Genomic DNA, 20283 nt, shown 5'->3' with positions numbered 1-20283 from the left:
TCCCACCACAGGGATGTTGAATGCTATTGTATTATGGTCACTATTTCCAAGCAGTCCTGTTATGGTTACCTCTTAGACCAGCTCCTGCGCTCCGCTCAGGACTAAATCTAGCGTTGTCTCTCCCCTTGTGGGTTCCCATACCAGCCGCTCCATGAAGCAGTCATTTAAAGTATTGAGAAATTTTATCTCTGCATTTCGTCCTGAAGTGAAATGTCCCCAGTCAATATGGGGATAATTGAAATCCCCCACTAGTATTGAGTTCTTAATTTTGATAGCCTCTCTAATTTCCCTTAGCATTTCATCATCATGATCACTGACCTGGTCAGGTGATCTATAATAGATTCCCTAATGTTATATTCTTATTAGATCATGAATTTTCTATCCATAGAGATTCTATGGAACATGTGGATTCACTTCAGATTTTTACTTCATTTGATTCTACATTTTCTTTCATATATAGTGCCAGTCCTCCCCTCCCCCTCACCCCCACAACCTGTTCTGTCCTTCCGATATATTTTGTACCCCGGAATGATTGTGTCCCATTGATTGCTCTCAGTCCACCAGGTTTCTGTGATGCCTATTATATCAATATCCTCCTTTATCACGAGGCACTCTAGTTCACCCATCTTATTCTTTAGACTTCTAGCATTTGTGTACAAGCACTTTAAAAACTTGTCACTGTTTATTTGTCTGCCCTTTTCTGATGTATCAGATTCTTTATGTGAATGTTTATCATCTGATCTGGCCCCTACTTTATCCTCTTCCATCCTCTGCTCCTGACTATAACCTGGAGATTCTCTATCATTAGACTCTCCCCTAAGAGAAGTCTCTGTCCGATCCACATGTTCCTCTGCAGCAGTCGGCTTCCCCCCATCTCCTAGTTTAAAAACTGCTCTGCAACCTTTGTAATGTTTAGTGCCAGCAGTCTGGTTCCACTTTGGTTTAGGTGGAGCCCATCTCTCCTGTATAGGCTCCCCCATTCCAGAAGTTTCCCCAGTTCCTAATGAATGTAAACCCCTCCTCTCTACACCATCGTCTCATCCACGCATTGAGACTGAAGCTCTGCCTGCATTCTCTCCTACAGCTACCTAAGTTAATGGAGGGGTTTGGTTTAAATCAAGAAGTTTTGAATGTAGTTTAGTTAACAGGTTTTAAAGAACAGCAAGGGGCCCTTGCCCCCTTCCCAACTCCCTTGCGAAACTCCCTGTTAGCAGCCCTTGGTCGCCTGCGCACTTCTTTATAAAGCCCTGACCTGCTTGATAGCCCCGCCCACTGACTAAGGCTCAGCCAATTAACGGAGGCTTCTAGCTTTCAAACCTTCCTTGGAAGCTCACAGCTTCCAACTGCCGGCCACAGCCCACGGTCCTTCAACCAACCAACCAGACAGACAGACAAACACAAGCTCAGCAAACAGCGAGTAACCCACAAACACACACTACACTAGGGTTACCATATGTCTGGTTTTTCCCAGACATGTCCAGCTTTTCGGTACTCAAACCCCCGTCCGGGGGGGAATTGCCAAAAAGCCGAACATGTCCGGGAAAATGCCGGCCGGGCACTTCCCCTCCCGTGGCGGCTCTGCTCCTCCCCTGACTCTTCGGCTCTGTTTAAGAGCCGGGCTGCCCGAGCGCTACGGGCTTTGGGCAGCCCCCATACCTCCGGACCCTGCGCCGCCGGAGCCCGGGAGGGGAAGTGCCCGGCCGGGGGTGCAGGGTCCGGAGGCAAGGGGGCTGCCCGAAGCCCAAGCGCTACTGGCTTCACGGTTTGCCGGGCAGCCTCCAGACCCTGCGCCCCCGACTGGGCGCTTCCCCTCCCGGGCTCCAGCTGCGCTGGGGAAGCACTGGCCGGGGGTGCAGGGTCTGGGGGCTGCCCGGCAAACCGTGAAGCCAGTAGCGCTCGGGCAGCCCTTTCCGCGTGGCTGGGGGTGGGAGGGAGGAGGGGGCGGAGTTAGGGCAGGGTTGGGGCATGGAAGGGGCGGGGCTGGGGTGGGAAATGGGCGGGGCCAAGACCCCATGGAGGGTCCTCTTTTTTTATTTGTTAAGTATGGTAACCCTACACTACACACAGCCACTTACCCCAAGGGTGTTGTATTTGCTCCTCCTTCACCTGGAGAACTCCCTTGCGACACTCCCTGTTAGCAGCCCCTGGTCGCAGAACTCTTGCAGGGGGCCCCAGGGGGCAGGTGGGATGGCACCAGTGGTGGGAGTGGGGCAGGGTGGGGACCTGTGCACCAGCAAGTGGGCTGTGGGGCAGAGGGCCGTGCCCTGGTGGGTGGGGGTCTGGGCTCCAACATCAGACTCCTGGGTAATAGGAAAGAGGAATTAGAAACACTGGTGTATGACACCCAATGTGCTACACATGGGCAGGTTTCCCCGAGCCCTGGTGGGGGAAGTCACCCGGCTGCAATGTTAAACTCTGGCTTGGCTCCCCCTCAGACAGGGAACAAGAGGAGCTGCTCCTCCAACATCGCGATGTGTAGACAGAAAACCTGTGTGATCAGGGGGGATTTCAGGTTGTGGGCCAGGCTGCAGTGCTCAGTGGGCCAGTCTAAAACAGAACTTTCCACACAAACTTTCCATGCAATCACCAAGAGCCAAGTTTGTATTGGCCACTCTGATCACGCTGAATTCTTCACTGACCTAAAAACCGGTGGATGCAGGGCTGCTATAGCCAGGTGGGACCCAGGCATTAGACCAAGCTGTTTAGGTCTGTGTAAGCTCAACGGAGTCTCTCTCACCCCCAGAGGTTGGGCCAATGCACCCACCTTGTCTCACTAAAAAATTATGGTTGCCTGGTGTGACGTTGCACTCCATCTGTGTATGGAAATATGCTTATGAGGGTGAAAATAATGTAACTGGAATATGCTTTGTGCAAAAGGTCTCTTGTAAGGTATCATTACAAAGCTTATAATCGACTGAGCGTGTTCATCTTATTTGTATGTATCACGCTTGTATCTGAAACTAGGAATATGAACTATAAGTCTGGGGTCCTATTGTAATTATGCAAAGTGTGAGCCATTAATGGTGGTTTAGAATCTTGATGGCTCCCACTGACTAGGACAATTGGTTGTAGATGGTTTATTTACCTGCAAGCCTTCTTGCGGACCTGGGGGCCAACCCGTGAGTAACGAAGAATGAGGTGTTACAGTGGCATGTGACCATGTCACCTGGTACTGGAATCCATCTTAAACCTGGTGCTTTTCCATGTAGAAGGAGGGTGGGGACCCAGAGAAACAAAAGATTCCCACCTTGTGCCAAAGCCATGAAAGGGGATAAAACAGAACAAAGGGGGCTGCCAGTCATGAGAAATCCCCTAGTTAGCACCGGAGCTGGAACTAACAAAGGCTATACCAGGGGAACGGATTGGGCCCAGACTAGGAAGGAGTCTGTAAAAGCAGCTTATTGGAACATCTCTGAGGGCGAGATTTACCTGTATTCAGTTTCTTAATGTATTAGCCTTAGACTTGCGTGTTCTGTTTTATTTTGCTTTGTTCTGTTTGTTATTACTTGAAACCACTTCAATCCTACTTTTTATATTTAATAAAATCACTTTTCACTTATTAATTAACCCAGAGCAAGTATTTCCTGGGGGAGCAAACAACTGTGCGTATCTCTCTATCAGTGTTATAGAGGGCGAACAATTTATGAGTTTACCCTCTATAAGCTTTATACAGAGCAAAACGGATTTGTTTGGATCCCATTGGGAGCTGGGTGTCTGGGTGCTGGAGATAGGTGACCTACTGAGTGGTTTTCAGTTAAAGCCTGCAGCTTTGGGTGCGTGGTTCAGACCCTGGGTCTGTGTTGCAGTAGGCTAGTGTGTCTGACTCAACAAGGCAGGGTTCTGGAGTCCCAAGCTGGCAGGGAAAACGGGCTCAGAAGTACTTTCAGCACATCAGGTGACAGTCCCAAGGGGGTCTCTGTGACCGAACCCGTCACACCTGGGTGCTAGCGACCACGAACTAAGCTCATTTGCGAGCATGAGAGTGTCCCAACTAGTACTAGCCAGACTTGGGCTTTAAAAGGGCCAGTTTCCCAAGGCTGAAAACATCGTGAGCAACGGTGGGTGACAGAGAACAAATGTCAACAAAACATGTGACGTTGAGGAACTGCTTAAGGACGCAGCGTTCGACACCCAGAAACCAATTCTGCAATCATGACAGGCGCCTTCTTGGGTTAAAAGAGGGTGTGACGTTATTGACATAAACTGGGACCGTATAGATCATTGTTGCAACCAAGGTCCTGTAGTGGCACCCAAATCTTGTATAAAGGGGGTCAAATGGGGTGGCTAGGACAAGGTTATGGTTTACTGGTTATGATTATGCTGTCTATATGTGTGTATCAGTTTTGTGGTCGAAGTTATGAATATTGGCTCTATACTGTCTGTATGGCAAATTTATGCTATGCTTCTGGGTGACATCCCAGACAAACTGAGATTAGCTCTGCCTAACCTGCTTGATGGCCCATTAAGGACCATCAGCTATACAATGGACCCATTGAGAGAAGGCAGATACGCCTTGTAACTCAGCAAAGTATGCAGGGACTGGCCCATGTGACTCCAGACTCCATTACAGTAAGAACAAAGAGGTATTCTTACACCTGGAAAAGACTATATAAGGCTGATGTCTCATCTCCATCTGGTCTTCAATCCTGCTTCATACCTCTGGAGGAACTTCGCTACAAGCTGGAGCTTTGAACAAAGGACTGAATGACCCATCCCAGCGGGGGATGTATTCCAGAGACTTGATTTGAACCTGCAGTTTATTCCATCGCTGCTGCAAGCCTGAACCAAGAACTGTGCCATTACTGTATGTAATTGATTCCATTTAACCAATTCTAACTCTCATCTCTATCTTTTTCCTTTTATGAATAAACCTTTAGATTTTAGATTCTAAAGGATTGGCAACAGCGTGATTTGTGGGTAAGATCTAACTTGTATATTGACCTGGGTCTGGGGCTTGGTCCTTTGGGATCAGGAGAACCTTTTTCTTTTACTGGGGTATTGGTTTTCATAACCATTTGTCCCCATAACGAGTGGCACTGGTGGTAATACTGGGAAACTGGGGTGTCTAAGGAGATTGCTTGTGAGACTTGCGGTTAGCCAGGGGGTGAGACCAAAGTCCTCCTAGTCTGGCTGGCTTGGTTTGCCTTAGAGGTGGAAGAAATCCCAGCCTTGGGCTGTAACTGCCCTGTTTGAGCAATTTGTCCTGAGTTGGCACTCTCAGTTGGGTTCCGCCAGATCCGCATTGTCACAGAGGGGAGGTGAAGGCAGCTGCTACCCAACCTCTCTCCACCCCTCCCCACCCCCAAACCAAAATGGAAAAATGAGAAGTTGGTAGCAATGAGTAGAAACTGGAAGTTAGGAAATGCAGACAGGTGTTGGGGACGTTAAAGGTATCAGCGAGGAATAGGGCCTGGAGGGGTAAGGACCGAGCAGGAATCCTTTCAATAGACGAGGAAAACAAGCCAAATCCTAGCAATGGGCCACGACCAGTATTAGAGCAGGATAGCAAAATTGTCACTCACAGAAGTACTTAAATATTTCTCTTCTGTATTTGGAAAGAGACGGGACGATACGTCCATATCGGAGTCTGATAATGAAACACTCTCTAGTCCCTCAAGAACCAGGGCGAATGCTAGACAGCAAGTATTAAAGTGAAACCTTTGGAACCTGCAGTCCTGGATAACTTGCACCCAAACATGTTAAAAGACTTGGCCAAGGAACTCTCTAAATCCCGTGTGTCATTTTGAACAGGCTCCACCGGAGGACTGAGGAAAAGCTAACATTGCACCATGACTGAAAGGCGGGAACGGGGTGACCCAGGAAGCTATAACCCAGTTAGCCTGATGTCAGTCCAAGACAAAGTTGGGGCAAGACTGGTAGTGGGATGGAACCAGACAAGAATTCAAGGCTGGGAGCATGATGGGTTTAATCTACGGCCAGGGAGCTCGAGGTTAGCTCTTAGAAACAAGCTGGCTAACTCCCAGGGGAGTTCCACTCTGGGACAGGCGTCCAAGGGCAGGTGCAGAAGCCCCATCACTGGAGGTGTTTAAGAACAGGTTGGATAAACCCCAGACAGGGCTGGTCTAGGTTTACTTGTGGCTGCCTATTTCAGGCTTATATTTCAAAACTTGTGCTTGGCTTCTGGGTGACACCCCAGACAAGTTGGTGTCCGCTCTGCCTAGCCTGCTTGATGGCCATTAAGGACCATCAGCTATACAACTGACCCACTGAGAAAAGGCAGATACACCTTATGACTCAGCAATGCATGCAGGGGCATGCCTACAGACAGGACTCTAAGCACCTGGCACTGGCCACTGTCGGCAGACAGGATTCTGGGCTAGATGGACCTTTGGTCTGACCCAGTGTGGCCGTTCTGATGACATTCCCTCCCCATGTCCACTGTGCCTCTCACTCCCAACCCTCAGCTCTCTGCCAGCCTGACCCCAGGGTCTCCCTCAGCTGCAGCAGTGATCTGAGGCAGGCCCCCCTTCCACTAACCCATTGGCACCCTGGGCACAGGTCCACGCCAGCTTAAGAATTTTCTTCTTGTGTCTCCCCCTGGCATTAGCAGAGGGCAGCACCATGACTGGCAGCTGCCTGCAAGAGCCAGCTCACAGCAACATCCAGCCAGTTCTGAGCTAGATCTGGGCTAGCCCGGCCACTGCTGGAAGAGAGCACTGGGAACACCAGTGCCATGCTCAATGCCATGTCCCCGTGGCCACGCAGGGCTGGCAGTGCCCCAGCATGCCCTGAGCGCAGTATGGGAGTGCATGGCACAGACAGAATACAGCAGGCAGGGACAGGAACCATGTTTATTTCACGTGACACTGACTTACACTGGTCAATTGATTTGTACACACACCGGGAACACTCAGGCAGCAACCCTGCCCCCCCCCGCTCCCTCCTCCGGCTGGCTGGGCCGACAGGAGGGAGCCGAATTCACACACAGATGATTATTTCTTCCATGGGGCCAGCGGGCGGCGGATCAGCAGGGACGGTTCTATACACCTGGGCTCCCGCTCCCGACGCGGCGAAGCGACGCCCCCGATCAGGAAATAGAAACATTAAATAAATATGTACAGTCGCGCCCGCAGGGGGCCAGGCCAGAACGGGCAGGGGCTCAGTCCCCCATTTTTACTTTAGATGTCTGCAGAGAGAAAGGAGACGGGTCAGAGCACGCCCCGAGCCCCTCCCAGGAGCACACCCTGCCAAGTGCCCCCCAACTGCCCTGACCAGGCAGCCTGGCTGAAGCTGCAGGACCCACGGGCTGCTCCTCCCCAATCAGCCCTGGGCACAAACCGCTCCGATTCCGGTGCCCAGTCAAACTATTCCCTGTGGCTGCTGAGGGGGGGGGGGGGGAAGAGGCTGGCACTGCCAAGATGGGTTCCAGCAGCCAGGCCAGATGGTGCCATCACATGGAGCCGCTGCATCATTTCCCCGCCCGCGTCCCCTGGGTGGGCTTCTCTGTTCACCAGAGAGCAGTGGCTGCACCCCTCCCATCACCCCCCTTGGGACACTGAGGCTCTGCAGACACCTAGGCCTGTCTGATGAGCTGGGCAGCCCACACCTGGGGCTGATGTGGGGCTGGGGGCCCCAGGAGCACGCTGGGCCCAGCGGGGCAGGAGCCGGTACCTGCAGGATGGCGACTATGACCCCGAAGAGCCCGATGGCGCTGCCGAAGATCTCCACGATCAGGATCTTGACGAAGAGGCTGGCGTTCTGGGCGTCGGCCAGTGCAGCCCCGCTGCCCACAATGCCCACGCACACCCCGCAGAACAGGTTGGAGAGGCCCACGGTCAGACCAGCCCCAAACATGGAGAAACCTGGAAGGGATGGGGCAGGGAGCGGTGAGATGCAGCAGGCCCCAGGCCAAGGCCTGGCTTGCACAGGGGCTTGGCCTCCTCCTGTGAGAGCCCGCTGGGGCACTCCGGGCGCTGGCCCAGGCTGGGAAACTCTTAGGAGCTGCCAGAGGCAGAGTTAAGGGGGCAGAGCAGAATATGAAGAGGACAAACCAAGGCTGCCAAATTCCAGCCATTTCCCTGAAGTGCCTTTGCCAGGCAGGGCCCTGTGCGCTCAGCCGGCCACAGATCTGCGCAGTGCCAGGGTGAGCTCAAATTGCCGCCGCACACCAAGAGCAGGTGGCACTGTGTGTTTGGGGCAAGGGAACCCAGACCCCAGCTACCTAGGAAGATGCCCCCAGAGACTGGTCCCCCATCTATGGCCACATAGGAGCGTCTGAGGGGAAGCAACATTTCCCTGCCCTGTGGCAGCCGCCCTGGGTCCAGAGCCCGGCTGCAGGTGCCCAGTAGGGTGGAGATTGGGAGGCACAGGGCGCTCTCCTGGCAGGCTCAGGAAGGGCCCCAGGGGCTGTGTGGTACAAGGGGTCACATCTTTTACAAATGCCAATTTCTCAGTCTCCTCTCTGGGAGCCTTCTTCAAAGACTGCTTCCGTTTAAACATTGTCTAGTATACCCGACCTCCTACGGGGACTAACACAGCAATGCTTATCTCTTTACTCTTATTTACCAAGACCTCTTTTCTTGGAGCGAGAACGCTACTTCTCCTCTCTTTACCTGGCCTTCTACCCCCGGGGGTGTGCACACTTTAATGATCCATCGCTTCTCAATACTTTTCGAGGTTTACGATCGCTTTTCCATACTTCCCAAAGTTTGTTTCATTACTCGATAAATGCTCGTGATACCTTCCCCCTTTCGCAATTCTCCACCAAACTGTTGTACTTCAAGTGCTGCACAGGATCTTTTCAGGGGGAGTAAGGCAAAGTCCCACGTTTATGGGTAATACACGTATGCTATAGTGTGGATTGATACACGTATTACTAATAAACGTGGGGCTTTGCCTTACTCCCTCTGGAAAGACCCTGTGCAGTCCTTTAAGTACAACACTATCCAGCCAGACACCCGCTCCCGATGCTAGGCGAGGCGGGCGGCCCTTCTGACAGCTGGGCCTGCAGGGGCGGAAGTGGGACAGGCCAGTGCTCCCCAGCCGTGCCTGCCCCAGAGGAGAGGTGCAGCTCCTAGGGCAGAGCGCTGCCCTAGGGCCCAGACAGGGCTCACGGCTGCTCTCACAGGGGTCCGGCTGCCGCCAAGCATCCCAGGAAGGGCTGCACTGCACACACAGGGAGCAAACAAGGACCACTGTGCACACCTTAGGGGAACAGTATGCTGGAGCGTGCAGCGAGAACAGGCACTGGCATGGGGCCGGGGTGCAGGAGCCTCCCTCCACACAGGGCAGAGCCCGCTGGCCCCACAGGCCCCTCGACACGGGGCAGGGCGCCGCTTACCTGCGTGGTAGTTCTTGGCGCCGATGGTCTCTGGGGTGGTGCCGCTGAAAGGCTGGAAGACGACACATGGCACAGGGTTAGCGGCAGGGGTACAGCAGCCTGACTAGAGCTCCCTGCCATGGGGACGGGCACCGGCTGCCCAGAGTTGGGACCCAGACCCCCAGAGTCCCAGTCCTGGGCCTTAACTCCCTGCTCCACAGGCCACTCCCCGCCCCACACCGGGGCAGAGGGGGATTGCCCCGCACAGAACCAGCATCCGTGTCTGTCTGAGCGGGCATATGGCAGCAAGACACGCCCGTTAAGGCATCGCCCGCAGGTTGGGACCCTGCTGCCCTGCTCAAGCCGCACCCCCTGGGCCGCATCGGACAAACCCACCCGGCTCCCCAGCGTGACGGGCGGACTAGGGAGAAACGGCTCTGCCTCGAAGATGAGTTGGGACTCACAGCCACGTCTGATTCAAGTCACAGTGGGACCCGGGGCAAGCCCTGCCCTGATCTGGACAATGGAGCCACAACCCTGCCCGAGAGGGCCAGGCCTGCTCCGGCTGTGAGCTCAGGCGCCGCCCCTTGCCTGGGTTAGGCTGGAATAACAGGGTTTTACCAGAGCCATCTCCCCTCCTGAAGCCCAGCTCAACTCCTCCATGCCACAGTGGCTTCGGAGCCTGAACCCATTCACCCGTTATCCCAGCCAAGGAACGCCCCGTGGGCACCCAGCCCCCAGCCCAGCGGGACGCCAGGCTCTGCCCACTACCACCAGCTCCCCGGGCTCCTGGCACTGCCGCAGCTGGTACAGGCCACTTAGAGCCAGGACCGCAGCCCAGGGGAGCCAGGGACACCCCATGCGGAAGGGGATCCCCCCGCCAGGCGCCTGCGCTGGGTTTGCTGCTCTGCCCAGCGATATTTGAGGGAAGCAGTGAAGAGACCCTGAGCCTTGGCTATGCCCCCCCCCCGTACGGACATGTCAGGGGAGACAGTGCAGAGCTCCAGGGGCTGCCTGGGGGGTGCCCCCTCCCCCCCCCCCCTCCCGGCAGCAGGCACCTCAGCCATGTTGCTGATGACAATCGCCATGATGATCCCGTAGATGGCCACGGCCTCACAGAAGATGATGCTGTGGATGACGGGCAGCGTTAGCAACTGGAGCCAGAGACCCACAGCCCAGCCTCTGCCCCCCACAACTGCCTGTCGTGCTGACAGACGAGGCGTCTCCCTGCGGGGCCCCCAGGCTGACATCACCCAGTGCATCTCCCCCAGCTAAGCCCCCCAGCCCCGCTGCGGAGACGCTCCAGCGGGGGGCGGCGCTGGCCCTTCGCCACCCCAGCACAGATGGGAAGCATCCAACAGACAGGCACAAGGGTGGGGAACCTCATACCCCACACAGCTAACTCAGCCCCCACGCAGGCCACTGCACCGCCCCATAGCCCCTGGGGGCCTGCTGCCAGCCAGGGACAGGAAGCACTGCCTTTCCCAGCATGCACTGGTGCTTCAGGATGTTTCACATTTCCAGTCCGAGGGCGAGGAGCCCAGAGGCCCAGGCAGAAGCTGTTTCCTTCAGGTCTGGACTGGCTGGTGCCCCCGCACACCGGAGCGCGTGGGCCGGAGAAGGGGGCGGGCTGTGGGGACAGGGCCCAGCAGCTGCACAGTGACCCAGCCGGACCCCTAGCAGGGCTGGGATCCCAGCCCCAGACCAAGGGGCTCAGCGCTGTACCGCACAGCCCAGAGGGGCCATGGTGCTGGGGAAGCATGAGCAGCTCCGGTGAACCGCTGACTAGCTCCCTGGGGCGCTGTTCCCCGCAGGTGCCAGGTTCTGTCCCGGAGCACCACACTGGGGACGAGCTGTCCTTACCTGACCAGGTTCTTTGTTTTAATCCTGGGGGCCTTCACTCCCCCACCGATGATGCTGGAGCCAGTGATGTAGATCCCCCTGCAAGAGACAGGGCAGTCAGTGAGGGAGCCCTGGGCGGGCGCCTGCCTGGACGGAGAGCAAGCGGCTGCCAACGAGGAGATGGTGCCTCCCTGGGGCAGAGCCGAGCGCGGACCGGAGAGAGCTCACAGCAAGCTCAGCGGGAGCTGAACGCCCAGCCCGTCCCGCTCACACCCCAGGCGTACACGGTGAGACGGGCTGGGAAAAGCAACGGCACCAGGGACACAGGGCAGCTGCCAGCCCGACTGCGACTTGCTGGCATAGAACCCACGGAGACCAGCCTGGCATCTCCCAGGCCACCAGCATCCCCAGCAGCTCTCCAGAGCCACCAGCAGGAGCTGCCCCAGACCCAAGGTGCCCTGCTGAGATGTCGGAGCCAGGCAGCAGCCGATGGGTGACTCAGGCATGGCATCGCCACCCCCCGGGGCACGTCTCCCCGGCCCCCCCAGCAGGAGCCTCAGCAAACCCCACGGGACCAGCAGTCCCGGACAATGGGACCCAACTCACCAGGCTGCGCCCACCACGGACAGCGAGATGGCCAGGCCGATGCCCAGGTTGGACCACATGAAGGGGGAGGTTTCCGTTAAGAACCTAGAGGCCGAAGGGAACCTCGTTAGTGCAGAGTCAGGGCCGGCCCCACATGCCCCAGCGCTCCAGGGGCCGACGGCCCAGCGCCTCCCTTCCATGGGAGGAGGGCAGCAGGCGAGACGGCTGCCTGCTCTGCGGCCCCCCCAGTGCAATGGCCACCCTCACGTGCGCACACAGCTCCTGGGGGCTCCAGCACAGGGCCCACCTGTCCTTCCCCAGCATAAGAGACCAGCCCGACGCTGCCCCCCAGGCAGACCCAACCACGCCTCGTCCCCAGCCGTCACCCCCCAGAGCCCTGACGTGACCGGGCAGACTCCTCCTGCAGCCCAGGCCAGGCAGGAGAACACTTGAAAGCCCTGTCCCCATTGCCCTTGGAGGAGGAAGGCGTAGGGCCGGCTGCTGGGGAATCAGCCAGCCCAGCCCAGGGCAATCTGGATAGCGCCTGTCGGCAAGCAGCACCACAGGCAGCTAGCAGAGAGCACAGGAAGGGGCAGGGCAGGGGCAGCAGAGCGCGACTGGACGCTGAGGGCAGGGTGCCGGCTTTCCTGGTTGCAATGGGGAGGGGAGCAGAGCTGCAGCCCGGCGCCCTGTGGCAGGATCCAGCAGTGGAACGGGACAGTGCACAGCGGGAGTGAGCAGAGCGCTGGGCCAGCCGGGTGTAGCATGCCCTCAGCCCACGCCAGCACCGAGCGGGCTCCAAGCCATGGGAGACCGAGAGAGGAGCAGCTCCTACGCCAGGGGAGTGACGAAGGTTCTGGGTCTCTGCTGTCAGAGTTAGTCTCTCCGCGCAGCCACACGTTCTCCCTGCACACCCCTGGCCCATTTTCTGCCCGGGCCGAGGACGACTGCTGGCCAACGTGAAAGAGCAGGTGCTGCTTTCTGGTCACCTCTGCCAGCTATCGCCCTCAGTGGGAAGCCCTGCTCGCTGGAACCTGCCCGTCTAAGCGCCCGCCTAGCCCTGGGCAGGGCACCCAGCCGCAGGGTCAGCACTTGAGAGCCATCTTACCAGGCCACATCGAAACGGAAGCCCAGGTCAAATATCGTGTAGCAGATACCTGAAAAGAAGAGCAAGGGGGAAACCTTCAGTCAGCCCGAGCTCCAGCCTGGCCTAGCTGCTCCCACCCGGCCCATCCCGGCTGCTGTGAGCCACCCGCACCAACCGAGCAGCCTGGCTGCCAGTGGACAGAAGGGCACCAGGAAGCCCCGTGCCAGGCAGCCCTCCAGACAGACGGGGAGCCCTGCTCTGGGGAGCTTAGGGTGGGATGGATTCCCCACGCCCAGGGCGCCCGCCAGCAGCTGTCCCGGTGTTTCCCGCCAGATACGCTGAAAGCAGCCATGGTCCAGCCTGATGACCACCTCATTCGCACACGTAGGGGGCGTCGCACCAACGCTGACTGGAGACAGATCCTGCGCGTGCTGCTACTGCGTCCATCACCGTGGTGTCTGGCCCCTCCTCCACCCACAAAGCAGGGTCAGCGGGGAGAGACAACCACCCCATTCCAGCTGGGCCACGGGCGCCAATCTGGCCCTGAAGGTACAGATGAGGTCGCCCGCCAGCCAGGGCAAGGCAGCTCTCGGGACCCAGCGGGGTCTGCCCCGCTCCCCCAGCGCCCTGCCCCTCAGGGAGTGCGCGTGAGCACTTGGCATGGCTGGCTCATTCCTTCCGCAGTGCAGAGACCGGGCTCCTTTACTGATCCTCACATGCTGCCCTGTCACCCTGAGCCTCCGACCACACCCGTGAGTCAGCGCCAGCACGAGTCACGGGGCGGACAGTCTGCACCGGCTGGGCACAGCAATCCGGGATGGGTCTGGGCTGCACGCTCCTGGGGCACTAGGTCTGAGAGCCCTGCGAGGGAATGGCTGCTGGCTTAGGAGCGCTGGCAGGATACGGAGCAGGGGCCGAGCAGCGACCAGGACTAGAACTCTGCCCTTCCTGGCACCCAGAGCCGTGCTCTAACCACTAGACCAGTGTGCCCAACCTAGTTACCACTGTGGGCCGCATATGCAGCTCTCCATCCACACCATGTAGACACTACCTGTATGGCCCTGAGGGTGTCACATGGGCGCAGCTGAGAGCTGGTTGGGCCGCACGTGGCCCACGGGTTGAGAATCACTGCACTAGGCCATACTGCCCCCAAACACAGAAATGAGCCGGAGCAGGATGGAGGAGCATGTCCCAGCACCATGGAGGCTGCTGCAGCTTGAGGCCGCGTGGGATCTGCCCATCACCTCACCTTCCAACCCATGGCTTGTTCTCTTCCATGACTCCTGAAAAACACCTCTCTCCTTGCTCCAGCAGCGCAAGGGGCCCAGCGCTGTGGGGCCTGGGGAGGGAGCTGCAGGGGACATGCTGGGGCAGCAGGCCACACTCTGGTGGGCGAGAGACTCACCCCCACTAGCAGCCCATTCCGGTGATGCAGAGAGCTGCAAGGAGCCCAGCTCAGGCAGGCGGGCTAGGAAAGGCCCCCACACCCTGCTCAGCACATCCCTGGGCACCCCCAGCAGTGCCCCAGTGCCCATCGTAAAGGGGAAGGGGGGGGTCTAACTGAAACTGGCTCCCCGCTAGCCTGGGGCCATTTCTCCCATTTCAGCGGCTGGCGGAGGGGACTCAGCCCCCTCCTTCCCAGGACAGTCTTGCTTGTAAAGGTATTTCTGGTGCCCCAGCACTTGGCCTCTTCCCCCCAGAATTAATCTCCTGATTTCCAGACTACGGCGCTCCCTCGCACTCACAGCAGCTGCTAGGCACAAGCCCTGCTAGAGACACTAGGCCTAGAAACCCCTCCCCATGGAAACCACACAGCACGGGGCTTGCAATCAGCTGTCATACAATCACTAGAACCCACGTGGCGCGGGCATTGCACCGAAGCTCACCAACATGGCCACACCACCGAGAGCGGGTGACTAAATCCTTTACACGGTCTCTTTAAACAAACTCACTGTTGTGAGGATGATTGGTTGGTTTCTGAGGTTTACATGGCAGGGACTCGTAAAACGTCCTAAATCAATAGCTTAACGCCCCCGACCCCCAAACCAGGACTTGAAAGCGTCCCACTCCCCAGCCAGCCAGAGGGGATACGAGAGAGACCAGCCACGGCTCAGATTCAGGGCCAGTTGCTGCTCAGAGCCTGCCCAAGCAATGGCAGCAAGAAATTAACAAGCCTTGAGACAGTTTCCTGACTGCCCCCAGGTCTCCCCATAGCAGCAGGGAACTGCCCAGTGCCACGCCAATCTCCCTCTGCGCCCACGGAGCAGTGGCAGGCACTGGTGACGCCGCATCGGGGCCGGGAGCTTGATACAACAGCGGAAGCTGTTCTATGGCTGGCCAGGGAGGGGGACGCCTCACCCCACAGGTACAAACGCTGCGTTTTGAAGCCATGAGTACTGCACACTCTGCTAGGGAGTCCCAACGCTCCCCAGTCGGGGCCAGCTTGACCAGTGCCCAGAGCAGGAGAGGCTCTGAAACACAGCGTGCTGCGCACAGGCTAAAGCGGTAACCAATTTCTGCCTGCGGGAGGAAAAGGCCAACAACTCATCTGTCAGGTCCCAGCCGAGAACCCAGGCCTCAAACAAGCCCAATGAAGGGCCAGCAGCAGGGCCCAGCTCCCTCCTTTACAGAGTTTGAAATTCACATGCACTTAACCCCCCCTCCAGTGCGGGAACATCTGACTCAGAACGGTTTCCAGCCCTTCCTTGGGCACTGGTTGTGAGAAGTCTCCCCTCACTAACAGCACATCTCCTCCGCGCTTCCCAAGGGGCACTAGCAGCGCAAGCTGGAAAATCGAGCGGCAGAGTGGAGAAGACATGCATTATTTATGCAGCCTGTATGGTTCTGGGGCTGTATCCCAGGCACAGAGGAGGCCGCGCCCCTGCTCCAAGGAGCAGATAACCGAAGGCAGCCGTTCCAGTCCTGGCATCACACCAGATACGTGGGGTGGGTAACAGAGCGAAGGCTGGATGGCTGCATGGTGTAGGCAGCATGTCAATCACACCTTCAGCAAAGCAGGGTTAGAAGGGAACACGGAGGAAGAGAGGGTGGCGAGTCCCCTCCAAAACATCAGATACCTTCCCTCGTACGCCAAGGCCAGAATCCATGGCCTCGCCGGCCCCCGCAGAATTCACAGGCTCAAGTCACTGAGCTCCTTGGGGCAGGGAGCTGGCGTCCTGGCAGTCTCTAAAGCACCGAGCGCTCAGTGCACTGAGCAGACCTTCGCGGAGAGTCACCTGGCAGCTAACTCAGCCACCTCACGTGGGTCAGAACACGCAGGGGGGCCTGCATGGAGGAAGACACCCAGGCCCCCCCCCCAGATGCCTTAGGGGGGAACCACAAGCCCTGAGGGAAGGTGGCTGGCTGCCCTGGCCCCTCACATCTGTGGCCAGCCTCTAGCCGGAGGGACTCGCCCAGAGTTAACCCACCAGGCTGGCTGGGACGCTTGCTCTGGGCAGTGTCAATGCTCCAGCTGAGGGGACAGGCCTGGCTGCATGCAGGGGAGTCAGGCCCGGCCGTTCGACCATTGCCGGACAGCCAGTCCCCCAGGGACCCCCAGCTCTAGTCCCTGAATCACTGGAGTTAGCAGGGAGCTGGCAGCTCACCGGACAGTGCTCAAATTGCATTCAAAGCAGCTCAGAGCCCACTACACCCTGCCTGCTCCCAGCCTCTGGCCAGCAAGGGCTGGGAAGGTGGGCAAGGGAGGTGTCTAGCCCAGCCCTGCCCCAGACCAGCCTGCTGGGTCTCGCTTCTGTCTGCGATGGCCAGGACCCACCACCCCGGCCCTGCCCACTGCTGCCCCCACTGGCTGGTAAGAACTCTGTCCCCAGCCTGTGATCTGGGACAAAGTGCAGGCCTCTCCAGGGACTATCCTGGGCCCATGGGAGACACCCCCACAATAGCCACAGGGCCCCAGTGGCTCATGTTCTCCCCACGCTAGGAGCTGCAGGACTGGGGTCACCACGCACCGGTCAGTTACAGCCAGCCTGACTACAATATGCCAAGCGGGGGCCCCTCGCAACCTGGGGGAGGGAGAATCAAAACCCCAGGCTCTGGCTGGAGTGGCCACGGGGTGAGGAACACAAGAGAGGAAGCAAAACTGTTCCCAGCAGGCCCCGTCATGAAAGGAGGAAGGAACGAGTCACCCTGGCCTATTGAGCAAGCTGCACAGAACACAAGGAACGGCCTGCAAAGGGGCAGCGCAGCGCATGGGCCCCTTTCCCTTCTCCCCACCCCCGCGTGTGCCCAGAGGCCTGAGTGTCTCCGCCAGGGCAGACGCGTCTGCACTGGGGCTGTTTACTGTTTTGGGTTCTGCAGTTCCTGCTCCACAGACCAGGCCCAGCCACCAGGCCCAGCCAGTCTCAGCTGCCACTGACTAGCACAAGGCCAAACCCAAAGCAGGTTCCTACAGCTCCTTCTCCCTGGCTCCGAACATATTGGGCCCTGGGTTTTATTGACAAAACATGCCGGGTGACAGACACTGTGTTCCATTGTGTGCCGGCTCCCAGACTACACAGCACAGGTGCGAGGGTTAGGGTTACTGCAGGCTGCGAGCCCTGGCGCATTCCCAGTGGGTTCTCTGGCACTTCGCTGACCAGCCAAGAATGCAGAAACAAAGGCGCAGATCGGTTCCGGCCTCCTCTCTACTGGAGCTGGGATTGCACAGGATGTGGGCAGTCAATGCCCGGCCTCAACTAGAAACCGTTCCCCGATGGCTCAGCAAGCCCACGTCACGATGTTGCACCCAGCACATCTCCAAGAGCCGCCTGATTCATGGATCGCATTGAGCCGACTCTCGATGGGTTCACTTCGGCAGGGGGTGGATTAGAGCAGGGCAGGCCCACGGGACCTCCGGGGAGATCCTGACTGAGCCAGCAGCACTGTCACCTTGTTATTCAGTTGCCCCTTCGTCTGAGCACCGAGTCTGGAGTAGTCTCTCAGAGAGAAGCCAGGCTGTTCGTGCCCACCTCACTGGGCTACGAGAGCAGGCGCTAACCTGCAACTCCATCAAAGTACAAGCCTGACTAGTTCTCAGTGCTCAACGACGCTCTGACCCTCAAAACCACGGTCACCACGAGGATACCAGACAGTCTGAGCCCACTGCCGGAGAGCTGCCCTTCCACGGGGCATCTCCATTGCGCCGCAGAAGTGCTACGCCAGCGGCTTCAAGCCAAAGCTCGGAGAAACTCGTGCACCTACTCAAAACAACATCGTTCGGACAACTACTAAGGACAGCCAGCTTCTCAGCCTGGCAGAGGCTGGGTTACTCCATCTGGAAAGCCACAGGGCCTGTTTTCCTGCAGTCCTGCTGCTGCCCCTCCTCCCCCTTTGAGCCAAATGACAACTTGTCTCGCACTTGATAGACCCAGACTAGCCCCCACAACACCACCCGTCACCCGTTTACCAATAGGGAAGAGGTGAAGCACGGCACCGGGTGGGTCAGAGAGCCAGGAACAGACCCCAGGAGGCCTGGCTCCCAGTTCTGTGCTCTGACTGGGAGACCTGTCCCCTTTAACACGAGGGCTTGAAGTTAAATGCCCCCAAAAGTGACTACCTAGATTCAGCTGAAGACACTCCCGGGGGATGCTCACCAAGAACAACTACATTAGTGTTAGAATCCTTCGGGCTCAGCAGGGGAGAGAGACTCCTACCCCAGGGAAGTCTTAGCGGGAGAATCCTTGCAGTGAAAGGAGCCTGGGCCCTCGCTGGCCCACAGGACCTGTCCAGCCTCCCCCCAGCTCGTCTGCAGGACCTGTCCAGCAGACAGCAGTGACCCAAACCTGCCGCAGCCTCCCACTGATGCCTCTCAACCCTGTTCTGAAGAACCCCACTGCAGGTCCTTCCAAAACCCCCATCACTGCCAAGCTCAGGTGCTGTGGGCACAAGGGGGCCTCAGGCTCAGAGCTCATTCATTCCTGGCCTTTGCAGGGGCTGCCAAAGGGGACAGATGGGCCTCTGGACTCACTAAGAACTGGACGGCTCTACCCCACCGCGGCAGACACTTGCAAGCGAAGGTCCAGCTAAGGAACGCAGCCCAGGGGCCGAGCACATTGGTACAAACTGCAGCTCAGCCCACGCACCGCAGCCAGAGCCAAACCGGACAGGAGGAACGCTCCGAGCCCACCAGGCAGCCGGCCCAAACGTAGCTGCCTGTGCTACAAGAGGAGATTGGGAGCACCCCGCAGCAGGAGAGGCAGCGCCCCCCGGCCCATAGCCACAATCCGGGGGTCGCCACCAGCCTGGGCTCAGCGTAATGGGCGACAGGAACAAGAAGCCCTACGCTCCTGTGCAACTCTCCTGCCCCAGCAGGTGCCAAGCGAAGGCAGGAGGGCGCTGCCCTGGGGCAGGGGGTGTGAGGCGGATCCCTGCCCAGACAGAAGGGACTTCACGCAACAGGACTCCTGCCTCCGCCCCCACAGCCCCTACCCTTCCCCACAACTCTCACCCCCTCCCCCAACTGACCATCTCCCCCACCCCACTCCATGTCCACCCCTCCCCCAACTAACCCCCATCCCCCCAACTCTGACCCCCTCCCCCAACTGAGCACCTCCCCCATCCCCCTCCATGTCCACCCTCCCCCAACTAACCCCCAACCTCCCCAACTCTGACCCCTCCCCCAACTGACCCCCAACCTCCCCAACTCTGACCCCCTCCCCCATCCCCCTCCATGTGCACCCCTCCCCCAACTAACCCCCATCCCCCCAACTCTGACCCCCTCCCCCAACTGAGCACCTCCCCCATCCCCCTCCATGTCCACCCCTCCCCCAACTGACCCCCATCCCCCCAACCCCGACCCCCTCTGCTTCCCCCCAACTCTGACCCCCTCCCCGAAATGACCATCTCTCCCCCCCGGCCCCCTCCTCTCCATGTCCACCCCTCCCCCAACTAACCCCCACCCCCCCAACTCTCACCCCCTCCCCCAACTGACCATCTCCCCCCTCCTCTCCATGTCCACCCCTCCCCCAACTGACCCCCTCCATGTCCACCCCTACCCTAACTAACCCCCAACTCCGATCCCCTCTGCTTCCCCCAACTGACCCCCTCCCCCAACTGACCATCTCCCCCCGGCCCCCTCCTCTCTATGTCCACCCCCCCCAACTCTGACCCCCTCCCCCATCCCCCTCCATGTCCACCCCTCCCCCAAGCGAGCCCCGCCCGCCGGGCCGCCCCCCCCGCTCACCCACGCCGGCCAGCGTGGCCCAGAAGGCGAGGCCGAGGCCCGTGTACAGCAGGAGCGGCCCGGTCATGGCGGCGGCTCCTCAGCGCGGACTGCGGGGAAGGACCGGTTGGGAGGCGAGCAGGTCACCTGACTCGCACCATGTGACCGGGCGGGCCGGGACCCCGGCACGTGACCGGCGCGAGGCTGGCGATTGGCTCCGGGGAGGGCGGGCGGTACCAGGGGATCAAACTACAAAGCCCAGAGTGCTCCGCGCCAGCTCCTTCCTCCCCGCATGTCTGTGCCGGCTCCTCCCATTGGCTGCGGCCGCAG

At 58.6% G+C, this 20283-nt stretch overlaps 1 protein-coding gene across 1 annotated transcript; it reads right to left on the bottom strand.

Moving 5' to 3' along the window:
- Positions 1–6798: 6798 nt before the first annotated feature.
- ATP6V0B (ATPase H+ transporting V0 subunit b) lies at positions 6799–20131 on the bottom strand. Its single transcript, XM_065555334.1, has 8 exons — positions 19975–20131; positions 12816–12864; positions 11729–11812; positions 11144–11221; positions 10339–10408; positions 9302–9353; positions 7633–7823; positions 6799–7147 (listed from the first exon to the last, which is right to left on the bottom strand). The coding sequence occupies exons 1-8, from the start codon at positions 20039–20041 to the stop codon at positions 7121–7123; spliced, it is 618 nt and encodes a 205-aa protein (XP_065411406.1). The 5' UTR covers positions 20042–20131; the 3' UTR covers positions 6799–7120.
- Positions 20132–20283: the final 152 nt, after the last annotated feature.

This window comes from Chrysemys picta, chromosome 8 (assembly GCF_011386835.1).
Source record: "Chrysemys picta bellii isolate R12L10 chromosome 8, ASM1138683v2, whole genome shotgun sequence".
Taxonomy (NCBI): domain Eukaryota; kingdom Metazoa; phylum Chordata; order Testudines; family Emydidae; genus Chrysemys; species Chrysemys picta.
This window is presented reverse-complemented; position numbering and strand designations above follow the sequence as displayed.

Coding starts and splice junctions, on each gene's coding strand:
- ATP6V0B (XM_065555334.1), bottom strand. CDS start 20,041: ATGACCGGGCCGCTCCTGCTGTACACGGGCCTCGGCCTCGCCTTCTGG. Junction 12,865..19,974: donor GGCCACGCTGGCCGGCGTGG/GTGAGCGGGGGG, acceptor TCTTCTTTTCAG/GTATCTGCTACACGATATTT. Junction 11,813..12,815: donor TTCCGTTTCGATGTGGCCTG/GTAAGATGGCTC, acceptor TTCGGCCTCTAG/GTTCTTAACGGAAACCTCCC.